The sequence below is a fragment of the Gymnoscopelus braueri genome (genome assembly GCF_963280865.1).
Source record: "Gymnoscopelus braueri genome assembly, chromosome: 21".
Taxonomy (NCBI): Eukaryota; Metazoa; Chordata; class Actinopteri; order Myctophiformes; family Myctophidae; genus Gymnoscopelus; species Gymnoscopelus braueri.
In genome coordinates, this window is record NC_137623.1 from 4,132,667 (window position 1) to 4,146,216 (window position 13,550).

Sequence of the window (13,550 nt, forward strand, 5' to 3'; positions counted from 1 at the left end):
TTGGCTATTAAAAAAATAGCGGATATACAAGCTCAACAGAGCAATCTTTGAAAAATCATGAACATTTGTCCAAATAGCTAATTTTTTTAACTCAAATATTTGATGCTGGGGGATTCTACAAATGTCTTCTAAATCCTAACAGTTTAAAACTTATGTTGCTACAATATCAGTGGTTCTCAAACTCTTTCATGGCAAGGACCCCAAAAATGATATGTATTTGTCCACGGACCCCATCTCAAAATATATTGTTCCAGCGACCCCCAAAGCAACGATTTGAGTTAAAAGTGTATATATTCCAAGATTTGCAAAATCTTTCACGATTATTCAAAAATAGCAGATATACAAGCTCATAGCGCGGTGCCGCGCTATGAGCTTGTAGATCTGCTATTTTTGAATAGCTGAAGGAATCTAAACAAAATGACACAAATGCGTTCCAGGCCTTAATGCGTTAACTATACTCCCCTTTGTAGCTATTTCTAGCGAGCGCACGTGCGTTTCAGACGGCAACGGAACACAGTCCTTCATCCATGTAAATAAATAGCAACACATCTTTCTGAGGTTAAAAGCCATAACAAAGGTAAAAAAAAGAAACACTGATATGCTTTCTTTTTGAACATGTGTATATCTGTGGATATGTGACGGCTATGAAGGAACCGGCGACGTGTTTGTCGTCTGACTTTGTTGTTGTTGTTGTTCTTTAATACTCACGCCGCTACGGCGAGGCTGTCTTAACCCCTTAGAACCGGGAGAGCTAGCTAGCTAGCTCCTCAAGCATTGAAGGAGGCATGGATGGGCTCAGTTCCGGGCTCTCCCCAGGCTGGCAGAGGGAGAGTAGCGCCCAGGATTACATAGGCAATTAGCCCTGGGGTGAAATAAAATTTGTTATAAAATTGTAGGATCAAAATTAACCGCAAAAGCATCTGTGTCATTTCAACCGCTTAAAGCGTTATTGTATACTTTGGCTTTGGCTACTTTTTAGCAGATAAACAAGCTCATACATAGCGCGGCACTTTGAAGATATATATATATATATATTTAAAGCAAACATTTGTAACTAAAATCTTTGCTTCTGGGGGGTCCCTGGAACAAAACATTTTAAGATGGGGGGTCCGTGGCCAAATACATATCATTTTGGGTGATTCTTGACATGAAAACGAACCACTGACTTTTTCCAGAAAACTGTGAGGTCTTAATGGTTTAAAAAGCTCTCGTCACACGTCTCGTCTTCACGGCGGCGGCATGCAGCCAGCCGCCGGCCCCCTGCTGTGAGTCACGGCGTGCTGTGGTACAGCGTGACAACACGGGGGGGGGGGAGGAGAGGGGGGAGGAACATGGAACAGCAGGAACAGCCCCCGCTCAGTGACCTTGGATCTAGTTTAGAGAGACAAACCCACAAAGGGCACGCGTGTGGCGCCTCTCTCTCCGCGTCACATTAGCATATAGTTCACATGTGGGTGAGAACGGCGCCCCGGCCCCCCTTAGTCAGCAACTCGTCCCTCTGTGTGCGAGGAGAGAGAGAGAGAGAGAGGCACGACGCACGCCACGGCTCAGGGAGGCCCCGAGGTCAGCACGACCCCCCCACCCCTTCCCCCACCCCTTCCCCCACCCCGCCCCCCCCAGCATGTGAATTAACATTACCCGACAGCCCTCTCACCGTGACCCCGATGACACCATGCTATAGGATGGTTGGGGGGGGGGGTGGGGTGCCGGGCGCACGGTGTGTAGAGGCGTGGTGACGGTGGTGTGTGTGTGCGTGTGTGTGCGTGTGTGTGTGTGTGTGTGTGTGTGTGTGTGTGTCAGTGGTGGAAAAGTACTCAAATGTTTTACTTAAGTAAAAAGTATCAATACTGCAATGTAGAAGTACTATGTTACAAGTAAAAGTCCGGAATAAAACATTTACTTGAGTAAAAGTACAAAAGTATTGGTATCAAAATGTACCTATAGTACCAAAAGTAAAAGTACTAAACTCTTTGAAAATAGCCGATCTACAAGCTCACAACGCGTCGCGATGCGACGCGTTGTGAGCTTGTAGATCGGCTATTTTCAAACAGCCTAGGAATAAAATAGTTCTAAAGTGGTTAATGTATGTTTTGCAATGTTATCATTTATATCTGCAAAGTAACTAGTAACTAAAGTTACTAAAAAATACCTCAAAATTGTACTTAAGTACAGTACTTGAGTAAATGTACTTAGTTACTTTACACCATGTGTGTGTGTGTGTGTGTGTGTGTGTGTGTGTGTGTGTGTGTGTGTGTGTGTGTGTGTGTGTGTGTGTGTGTGTGTGTGTGTGTGTGTGTGTGTGTGTGTTCGAGGTGGTGACTCATCTGGGAGACACTGCACACAAAATGAGGACCTGAGCTACATGTACACTTCCTAACCACTCGCCCCACTGTACCATGACATCAGAGACACATCATTCCTACAGATTACAATCATCCAAGGAGAGAGGAGAAAAATTGCTAATGACAAAAACCTCCCATATCTGTTAGGGTGAAGTACAACCATGTGCGTAAACACAGACAGCAGCACAATGTGTGAGCTGTTGTGAGAGGAGAAGGATGTCTAATGGAATTCAACCACCTTAAGGTTGTTCTGTTCAACTTTTGCTTTGGCAACGTACATGTATGTGTTCTCATGCCAATAGTGTTGATTTCAACAGCAAATGCTGACAATAGCAGATCTACAAGCTCAACACGAGCTTGTAGATCTGCTATTTTCAGAGCGCAACACCTGAGCGCAACCAAACATATAAAAATGACTTCTACTGCATCTCTTCTCCACCAAACATTTTAGTCTAGTTTTTATTTGTTGACAAAATTGTAAATATATTTAGTCTTAGTTTGAGTCATCATAGCGTAGTTTTAAACGCTAGTCTTTGCTGCATATTATGGTGAAGAGGTATGGCTTAGTTTGTATTGAGTTAGTCAGTGAAAAACAGGTAGTCGACAAAAACACTACATGCCAATAAGGCCCCTTTGAATTGAATCGAATTGCATTGACTTGACAGGAGAGACTAGAGATATGGTCCACCTCTGGGGGTCCCGACCCACATGTTGAGAACCACTGCTGTATGGGACACTGTCCGGGGGAATGTACCACCACCTCAATGGAAGGAGTGTTAACAAGTGTCTGCATTAGAAGTGATGTGGTCGCGGGGATGCTGGATTTGGCGCATGATGCCGTTTACGTGCGGAGACACTTACGGCTCTCGATGGCGAAGATGGTGAGGTTGTGGACAGAGTTGACCTCTCGGTCCAGAGGCTTGGCCGTGCTGATGACCCCGCTCAGGGCGTCCACGTTGAAGAAGCGCTCCAGGTCTGTGTTCCTGTCTATGGAGTACCTGGAGACAGACAGACACACAACACAGTCACACTTTAAGCTACAAGCTTGTAGATCTGATATTTTTGAAAAATCTATAATATATATATTTTTTTTCAAAAAACTGTTAGGATTTAGATTTTTTTAACACATTAACCGCCAAGAACGTAGTCCTACGGTCCGTTAAATCCAACTGTTAAGCGCCGAGACCGCAGCCCTACGGGCTGCGGTCTTTTCGCGCATGCGCGGTCCGGGTGCACTTTCGGAATTTTTTTGATCCACTTCCGTTTCCGGTTTGATGACCGGAAACGGAATTATTTGGGATCCGGTTTTGACGATCACGCCCGCTCCCATTCTACAGACGAAACTGAAACTCAATTCTCTTCCTGTAGTTTTTTCTCCTCGCATTTCACTGTTTAACGTAATCCGCTCTAACTCAAACATGGATGCCCCGTTTGACACGCGATCTTCACTGGGAGATACAGGGAGATCTCGCGGATGTAAACAGACTGTGTAGCGCTCAATCTTAAGGATTTTAACAAGATCTATGGCGACATGAAAAAAACAAAAAAACAACAAAAACACCTTGGCACTGGTGAGTACATTATGAGATTAGCCTCTGGCGGTGGATGTGTTAAAGAATCGCCTCAGGTCTTGGCCTGGAACGCATCTGTGTCATTTTTAGATTTGAGCTAAAAAGCATTATTTTACACTTTGGCTATTCAAAAATAGCAGATCTACAAAGCTCATAGCGCGGCAGCTTGTAGATCTGCTATTTTTGAAAAATCGAGAAAATGTGTGCAAATCTTTGAATATAATATCTTTAAAGCGAACATTTGTAACTCAAATCTTTGCTTCTGGGGGGTCCCTGGAACAACATATTTTGAGATGGGGGGGTCTGTGGCCAAATACATATCATTTTGTGGTCTTTGACATGAAAAAGTGTCAGAACCACTGACGTAGCAACATAAGTTTAAACAAAAAAACGTTTTAGAAGACATTTTGTAGAATCGGAACCTCATCCTTAATGGGTTGCAATCTGCAATCCGTAACTTTCATGTCATAAACCGGGGTCTAGAGTTCTCAAATTCTGCCTCAACCCGACCCGACCAACATCAATTACCCCCCAAAGAAGACATTTCAACTGTCCCTAGTGGCCGAACGGTAATGCAGACGGAAATGGCAGTTAATGTGTTGGATGCAGCTCAAGGTGAACTTTAATCAGGTATCTGGTTCGTCGCCGTCCGACCTTCCTAGCCCGTGTTATTAAAACAAAAAAACTGGCGAAAATGGCTGAAACTCAAACTTCGAAAATCGGCAAAGTGGCCGTTTTCAAGATGTTTTGTCCATTATCTCTGGAACAGAAGGTCCAATCTGCTCAGTTCAAAGTGTGTTAGATGCGTGACTTTGAGGATATTAACACATTGACTGCCAGAGTTTATTCATAATGTACTCACCCCTGTGCCAGCAATTTGCGTGTTTTTTAATTTTTTTGTTTTGTAATTTTTCATTCAAATACATTCTCTGATTGTGTTGTCAAGCACCTACGATTGTTCCACCAGTAGAGAGCAGCACATCCAAACATTGATCACCTCGCTCACCCCCTCCCAAACAGGCCCACGTCATATCCGGTCATTCAAAGGATGTGACGTTTTCGACAATTCCCGGCCCGCTGATCGGCCTGAAAACTATGTGATACACTACGACGATGACTGTTAGTCACCCGGACCAAAGAAAATAGAAGTTGAGCTGTCCGTTTGTCTTTTATACCGTGTGAAAAAACGTGTTTTTCCTTATTCTGGCCGAAAATCACCGGAGAAAAACAACGTGACCCGGAAATGAATTTTTTTTTTTACATCCGGCTCCGGGTGAGTGTGACGTAAGTGGAAAACGAAAGTGTTGATGAGAAATAAACACAGCCGTGCGATCACAGATTAAACAATGAAAATTCAAAAGAACGTGTCAACCCGTTCTTAGGAATCCTGGCACTCAAGCGATGGATTTGAAAGAACGTGTTGACGCGATCTTGGCACTGTATGTGTTAAGCACATGCTGACACATTTTCAGGTTTTCAGGCCAAAAAGTATTGTTGAGAACTCTACCCGGGTCCCCACCGTGAGTGCCCACATTTCTACCACTAATAGAGAACCATAACTGCTCACTGAGAGGTGAGGGGAGATCATTTGCATTGTGACATTCATGGGGAAAAAAAAACACTCGTCAACCAGAAGTTTCCCTATCCAGCCACATGACATCATTTCTCAATAGAAACACAGGGAGACCAAATACAACCACTGTAGTCGTGTTAAGCATATTGCATTAACATTGTCACGGGGCAACCCTAGCCCTATACACATACACACCGGTTAAGGACATTGCACACACACACACACACACACACACACACACACACACACACACACACACACACACACACACACACACACACACACACACACACACACACACACACACACACACACACACACACACACACACACACACACAGCTGCGTCCAATTATTAATTCAGACCTGAAGCCGATTCTACAAAATGTCCTCTAAATCCCAACAGTATTCTGAAAAACTTATGTTTCTATATCAGTGGTGCTAGAACTTTTTCAGGGCAAGGCGAGGACCCCCATCTAAAAATATTTTGTTCCAGGGACCCCCCTGTCAGGTCTTAATGGGTTTATAGAGTTGTTGCTCTTTCTGGGTGGAATGAGGACCTGCCGAAACAGAGCTGGAGCAAACCATTCAGCTTAAGTAGGGGAGTGCCCAGTGGAAGGTGCCATGTACTGTAGAGGAGGAGGGGTGTTTGACAATGTGAATGAGCGACGTATTCTATCGTCTTCTGAAATGAATTCAAACCCAAAACGGTATTTAGTTTAAAAAGTACAATACATATTTATGTGTTGGGCTATTCATGAGATATTTGTAAGCTTGTAGATAAGCTATTTTTGAAGGTTAATTGCTTTGTGTGTTTGTGGTAGGATCCTCTCCTATAAAAAGGAGACGGCAGACACAGAGAGTCAGTTATGCTCGGGGTGGGCAGTGAGAGAGCTGCCAGGACCCTTTTGATGGGGACGTGGCCTAGTGCAGTTTGTGTGTTCTTTTTCCTTTTTCCCAAAGTTTTGCTTTAAGACCTGAGGCCGATTCTACAGTCTTCTAAATCCCAACAGTTTTCTGGAAAAAAAAACGTATGTTTCTATATCAGTGGTGCTCAAACTTTTTCATGTCATGGACCCCCAAAATGATATGTATTTGGCCACGGACCCCCATCTCAAAACATTTTGTTCCAGGGACCCCCCATAAGCAAAGATTTGGGTTAAAGGTGCATGATATATATTAAATATATCTGCTATTGTATTTTTTTTGCTATTGGAATATCTGTTTTTGCACTGTACAAAGCTACACAGGAGTTTGGTGGAGGAGAAGTGGGAGAAATAAAAAACCCAAAATAGCATCTCTGACTGTTTTCAGAGCCTTGACCGGAGGACAACTTTACATACATACTCTAACTTATTTTAGCTTAAGACCCACAAGAGAAATGTGGTGTCTCCCCGGAACCCAAACTAGTGAAAATAGCCTATCTACTTTATTTAGATCAGCTATTTTCACAATTTCTTAAAGATTGTTTTCCTAATTTAAGGAATTTCTTTGATTTGTTTATGAAATTAATTGCTTGAAATCGTTTTTAATTAAAAATTCAAAAAAAAGTTTACAATGGACAAAGAGTATAATGTTTTTTTATCTCTTGACTGACACAACTCATGCAGAATTATGGCAATACCTCCAAGTGTTGAAAGCATGCCTTCACGTGCTGTGCTTCGTTTCGAGCCACACACGCACGCACGCTGGGCTGTTTGCAGCACTGCACATAGCCCAGAAAAAATACAACATTTAGAGGTTAGGTTTATGGGTTCGGGTTGGAGTTATTTTAAATACTGTCCTTTGTATTTAGAGGGGAGAGTTTGGTTTGCCAGGTTCCGAGCTGACAAGAGTGCAAATGATCACATTAACTAGAACAATGACGCATCTCCAGGTGGTCGGGAGGTGTGAAGACCTTCTGCCTTCGGTGAGAGCGGTCAATTTAGCCAAAAATGTACGTCAGAGATGGTATAATGGTGCTTCATTTCATATTTGGTAAAACGTTTCAGAGACAAAAATAAACCCGAGTTCATTTGGCTTGAGTGTTTAGGAACAGTCATGGTAGGGGAACCTTCCGAGAGCTTCATGAGCAAAGATAATTGACTTCAACATCTTCATGAGCAAAGATAATTGACTTCAACAACTCTAAATTGGTCAGGCTGACCGCGAGTGTTAACACATCGACCGCCAGAGGTTAATCTCATAATGTACTCACCAGTGCCAAGGTGTTATTGTTGTTTTTTTGTTTTTTTCATGTCGCCATAGATCTTGTTAAAATCCTTAAGATTGAGCCGTACACGGTCTGTTTACTTCCGCGACATCTCACTGTATCTCCCAGTGAAAACCACGTGTCAAACGGGGCATCCATGTTGTAGTTAGAGCGGATTACGTTAAACAGTGATATGCGAGGAGAAAAAACTACAGGAAGATAATTGAGTTTCAGTTTCGTCTGTAGAACGAGGGCGGACGTGATCGTCAAAACCGGATCCCAAATAATTCTGTTTCCGGTCATCAAACCGGAAACGGAAGTGGATCAAAAAAATTCCGAAAGTGCACCCGGAAATTTTTAGCGCGAAAAGACCGTGGACCGTAGGGCTACGGTCTCGGCGCTTAACAGTTGGATTTAACGGACCGTAGGACTACGTTCTTGGCGGTTAATGTGTTAAGAGGGAAAGCTAACCAGCCATCATGAAACGATGTTCACATACTGGCCTTTAAATAGCATGTTTGCCAATCTGAGAACCCATTAAGTTAAAAGAGGAATCTTTTGTTAACCTCTGGGGCCAAACGCTTGTTTCAATGCCAGGCTTGTTCACACATTATGTCTTGAATGCAAGCATGCATGCCTTGGAATATATTTTAAGTGGACCAGTGGAATAAAGCTTATTAACATGCACAATTGAGATGGAAAGTATAGTTTAAAGGCAGACTAGATTACTTTACACATAAGGAATTGATTACAAGGATTTTTTTTTTTACAAAAATGGATTAGTCCAAGCACTTGAAAAAAAAAAGACAATAGCCGATCTACAAGCTCATCGCATCCCGACACGTTGTGAGCTTGTAGAACTGCTATTTGAACTATCATTATTTTATTTTTTTAATCTTTCATTAACAGTACGCTTTAAATAATCATGATATTGATTTTAAGTCATATCGCCCAGCGCTACCCTCAGGAGGACTTAGGAGAGACATATTTTCATTGCAAATCGAAAATCTGCCTTGAAGAGATTGCATTTTTATGGTCATTACACAAGAGTAAAGGTAATTATTTAACCAATTAAAACCGCAAACGCACTTTAACCATTATTTTACACTTTGGCTGTATGAGCTTGTAGATCTGCTATTATTTTGTTTTTAATCGTGGGCAAATCTTTTAATATATATTTGTTTTGAAAATTTGGAACTAAAATCTTTGCTTCTGGGGATTCTAGTGTCTTTTAAATCCTAACAGTTAAAAATAAGAAACAAAAAAACATATGTTGCTTCATATATCTGTGGTTCTCAAACCTTTTCATGTCAAGGAAGCCCAAAATGTATATGTATTTGGCTACGGACACCCATCTCATAATATTTTGTTCAAGGGACCCCCCAGAAGCAAAGATTTGAGTTAAAAGTGCATAATATGTATTCAAAGATTTGCACACATTTTCACGATTTCTTTCCTAGAAGAATAGCAGATCTACAAGCTCATATAGCGCGGCACTCGGTGCCGCGCTATATGAGCTTGTAGATATGCTATTTTTTCAATAGCCAAATAAATCTCAAGTGACAGAGTATGCGTTCTCGGATTTAATGGGTTAAAATTGAAAGTTGGTTGAAAAAAAGGCCAGTTTTCTACTTTTCCAACTGATGATAATAATGGATCCCCAATAAAAGTCATAAAACGTAAAGTCCCGGGGGTCAAGCTTTGTGTCCCTTACCGTCCTACTCTTATTTCTGAAGAAACATTACGACTTCAATTACCTCCAATCCAAAGGGTGTTATTGGAACGTAATTTGACTCCTAGGTTCTGCATTAAGCTCCACAATAACGTGTAATTTTTCGACAGATGTAGCGCAATATTATGGCGGAGAGCGATAACATTCACACAGCGGCACAAAAGAGGCAATTTACCGTCTGACAATGGAGCAGTAATTTGATTTCTAAGATTAAGATTACAAAACAATCCTAACAGACTCGAGCATGAATACCATATGATTAGCCATTCAATTAACTCATTCAGACTGGCAACGCATCCGTGTGTCGTTTTTTAGATTTCTTTGGGCTATTCAAAAATAGCAGATCTACAAGCTCATAGCGCGGCACCGAGTGCGTTATGAGCTTGTAGATCTGCTATTTTTGAATAGCCCCAAAAAACCTCAAATGACACAGATGCGAGCCTGGTCTTAACACATTAACCGCCAAGAACGTAGTCCTACGGTCCGTTAAATCCAACTGTTAAGCGCCGAGACCGTAGCCCTACGGTCCACGGTCTTTTCGCGCTGAAATTTTCCAGGTGCACTTTCGGAATTTTTTGATCCATTTCCGCTTCCGGTTTGATGACCGGAAACAGAATTATTTGGGATCCGGTTTTGACGATCACGTCCGCCCTCGTTCTGCAGACGAAACTGAAACTCCATTTTCTCCTTGTAGTTTTTTCTCCTCGCATATCACTGTTTAACGTAAACCGTTCTAACTACAACATGGATGCCCCGTTTGACACGTGGTCTTCACTGGGAGATACAGTGAGATGACGCGGAAGTAAACAGACCGTGTACGGCTCAATCTTAAGGATTTTAACAAGATCTATGGCGACATGAAAAAAACAAAAAAACAACAATAACACGTTGGCACTGGTGAGTACATTATGAGATTAACCTCTGGCGGTCGATGTGTTAATGGACCCCCCCCCCCACACACACACACACACAGATTGGCTTTCGGGGACGACAGGTTGTTTTGTGTCACTAAAATGCCACACGGCACTGGTAGTTGAGCCCCTGACCCTCTCCTGTGAGAATGCCCTTCTCTCTTGTTGAAGATGGCATTTCACTTTTTTTTTCTGCAAATGCTTGCAGTCCTTTGGCATTCCCTGACCATATGGCATTGTTTGTGCCACAGGGCCCCATGAGGGGTGGGTGGGGGGAGAGGGTGACTGGACTATTCAAGTGCCTGTAAATTCTGGGTACACACACACACACACACACACACACACACACACACACACACACACACACACACACACACACACACACACACACACACACACACACACACACACACACACACACACACACACACACACACACACACACACACACACACACACACAGTGTAGATAAAGTGGAGTGTATAGTTGGATGAATGAAACAGCTGATAAACGGAGCACTTTCTTTCCCCCCCGACGTCCAAGGTGATTGGAGTTCCAAAGCTGCATTCATTCACGCTGAACACGTCGGTCAATGGCTGGGGTGGAAAAAGTACTCCATTTATTTACTTAAGTAAAAGTATCGATACTGCAATGCGGAAATACTCTGTTACAAGCAAAAGTCCGGAGTTGAAAATGTAGCCTACTTTAGTAAAATTACAAAAGTATTCGTATCAAAATATATTTAAAGTACAAAGGTAAAAGTACTTATTATAAAGAAAAAGTATTATTATCATTTAACAAATGGGATAGTTCACCCCTAAAATGACTTTTTATCTATGGATTAGTCACCCCATGGAGACTTGGATTTGTTTTAGTTTTTGTCTCAGACTGGGTAAAATACATCTATGATAGTCTAGATCTGCAAGGCTAGGAAAGGGCATTTCTCTTTGAACGCTGCCTTCGGGTACGGCATGGAGAGGGTGGAAAGTAACTAAGTACATTTACTCAGGTGCTGTACTTAAGTACAGTTTTGAGGTGTTTTAACTTTAATGGAGTATTTCCAATTTTTCAGCCACATCTCAGAGGCAAATATTGTACCACTGGTAAAGGCTGAATCCATGGGCTGGAGAGTATTAGTGATGTGTCGTTCATGATCGATTCGTTCAAAAGAACCAGTTCATTTGCCGCGAACGTGAACGAGCTCGTTCACTTTCTGAAACTGTTACGTTCAAGCGCCACGAAAAGAAAAAAGAAGCTCCCATGATGGTGTTTTACACACATTATAAAACATACATTAACGACTTTAGCCCTATTTTATACCTAGGCTATTTGAGAATAGCAGACAAGCTGCGACGCGTTGTGAGCTTGTAGATCGGCCATTTTCAAATATGTTAGCACTTTGACTTTTGGTACTTTAAGTATATTTTGATGCCGATACCTTTGTACTTTTACTCGAGTAAATTTTGAACGCTACAAATTGCCGTGAACGAAATCGTTCGTTCACTGAAATGAACTTTTTTTCCCACCACTACTGGAGAGAGAGGGTACTTTTTTTTTACAGAGGGGAACAGGGCGGGGGGCTCAAGCCCCCCTTTGATGTCTATGCACTGTGCCTGACTGTAGGTATGCAGGAACACAGTGCTTTCAGGAAGTGAAACCAGGCAAAGCAGTGAAACCAGGCAAAGAGGCCTGGTCCTGGTTGAACTAGTTAGACCACCATGGGGCCCCCCCCCAACTTAACCCTTTAACACCGGGGAACACATATCTGTGTCATTTTATTTTAGAAAAATCGTGAAAATGTGTTCAAATCTTTAAATGATTGTAATTATTAATGATGGTATGTTCATTATCAATGTAAATGAACACATTAAAACCGGGAGCGCATCTGTGTAACCACTTAAACCATTATTTTATACTTTGGCTATTCAAAAATAGCAGATCTACAAGACTCATGAGCTTGTAGATCTGCTATTTTTTTTTAAATCGTGAACATTTTGAGGACATCTTTGAATACATATATTTTTTAAAGCAAACATTTTTTTTACTCAAATCTTTGCTTCAAGGGGGTCTCTGGAACAAAATATTTTGAGATGGGGGTCGGCGGACAAATACATATCATTTTGGTGGTCCTTGACATGAAAAAGTTTGAAAACCACTGATATTATAGCAACATACGTTTTTTTCAAAACACTGTTAGGATTTAGAGGACATTTGTAGAATCCCCCAGAAGCAAAGATTTGAGTTACAAAAAATGATTTAAAACATTTAAAGATTTGCAAAAATTGTGACACAGATGCATTCCCGGTCATAAAGGTTTAACCCATTAAGACCGGGAACGCATCTGCTTAATTTTAGATTTGAGCTAAAAAGCATTATTTTACACTCAAAAATAGCAGATCTACGAGCTCATAGTGCGACACTTTGTGCCGCGCTATGAGCTTGCATATCTGCTTTTTTTCTTCTTTTTTTGTGAAAATTGGCGCAAATCTTACAATATAAATATCATTTAAAGCGACACCCAAACTCTCATCTTTGCTTCTGGGGGGGTCCCTGGAACAAAGTATTTTCAGATGGGGGTCGGCGGCCAAATACATATCATTTTGGGGGTCCTTGACATGAACAAAGTCTGAGCACCACTGATATAGAGACGTACGTTTTTTTTCTTCAGAAAACTGTACATTTTTAAGAAGACATTTGTAGAATGGGACTCGGGTCTTCATGTGTTAAAGTTTCACCATAATGTATGAGTGGAGCTCTCTGACCGACTGGTTAGGCCAGATCTACGTTTGCTTTACTGACCCTACAGTACTTGCTTTAGTCTGGTCCACCCGAGACTGACCTACTGTATACACTGGTCAAACTGGTTTCTCCCTGGCTGTCCCTTAAGGCGGGGCTTAGAATAGTATAAAAAGGCTGTCCAGCACTTTTTAGTAGCAATTCAAACCACCATCTTGCTGAAGCCCAGGAGCTGAACATTGCCATTCAGACCACCATCTTGCTGAAGCCCAGGAGCTGAACATTGCCATTCAAACCACCATCTTGCTGAAGCCCAGGAGCTGAACATTGCCATTCAAACCACCATCTTGTTGAAGCCCAGGAGCTGAACATTGCCATTCAGACCACCATCTTGCTGAAGCCAGGAGCTGAACATTGCCATTCAAACCACCATCTTGCTGAAGCCAGGAGCTGAACATGTTCAAGTTGCTGTTTTTCACTCTCCTTGCTGGGTTC

General features: G+C 42.1%; 2 protein-coding genes across 2 annotated transcripts in view; both read right to left on the minus strand.

The window, feature by feature from the left end:
* Window positions 1–13,550, minus strand: part of LOC308077428 (inositol monophosphatase 1-like) — a 647,768-nt gene that overhangs the window by 196,313 nt on the left and 437,905 nt on the right. The window lies entirely within an intron of this gene.
* Window positions 1–13,550, minus strand: part of LOC308077576 (cadherin-7-like) — a gene marked incomplete at both ends in the record, with an annotated part of 305,706 nt that overhangs the window by 63,707 nt on the left and 228,449 nt on the right. Inside the window, one exon of the mRNA XM_080418321.1 lies at window positions 3,204–3,340. Coding sequence (XP_080274447.1) covers window positions 3,204–3,340 — 137 coding nt within the window. The remainder of the gene's footprint in view (window positions 1–3,203; window positions 3,341–13,550) is intronic.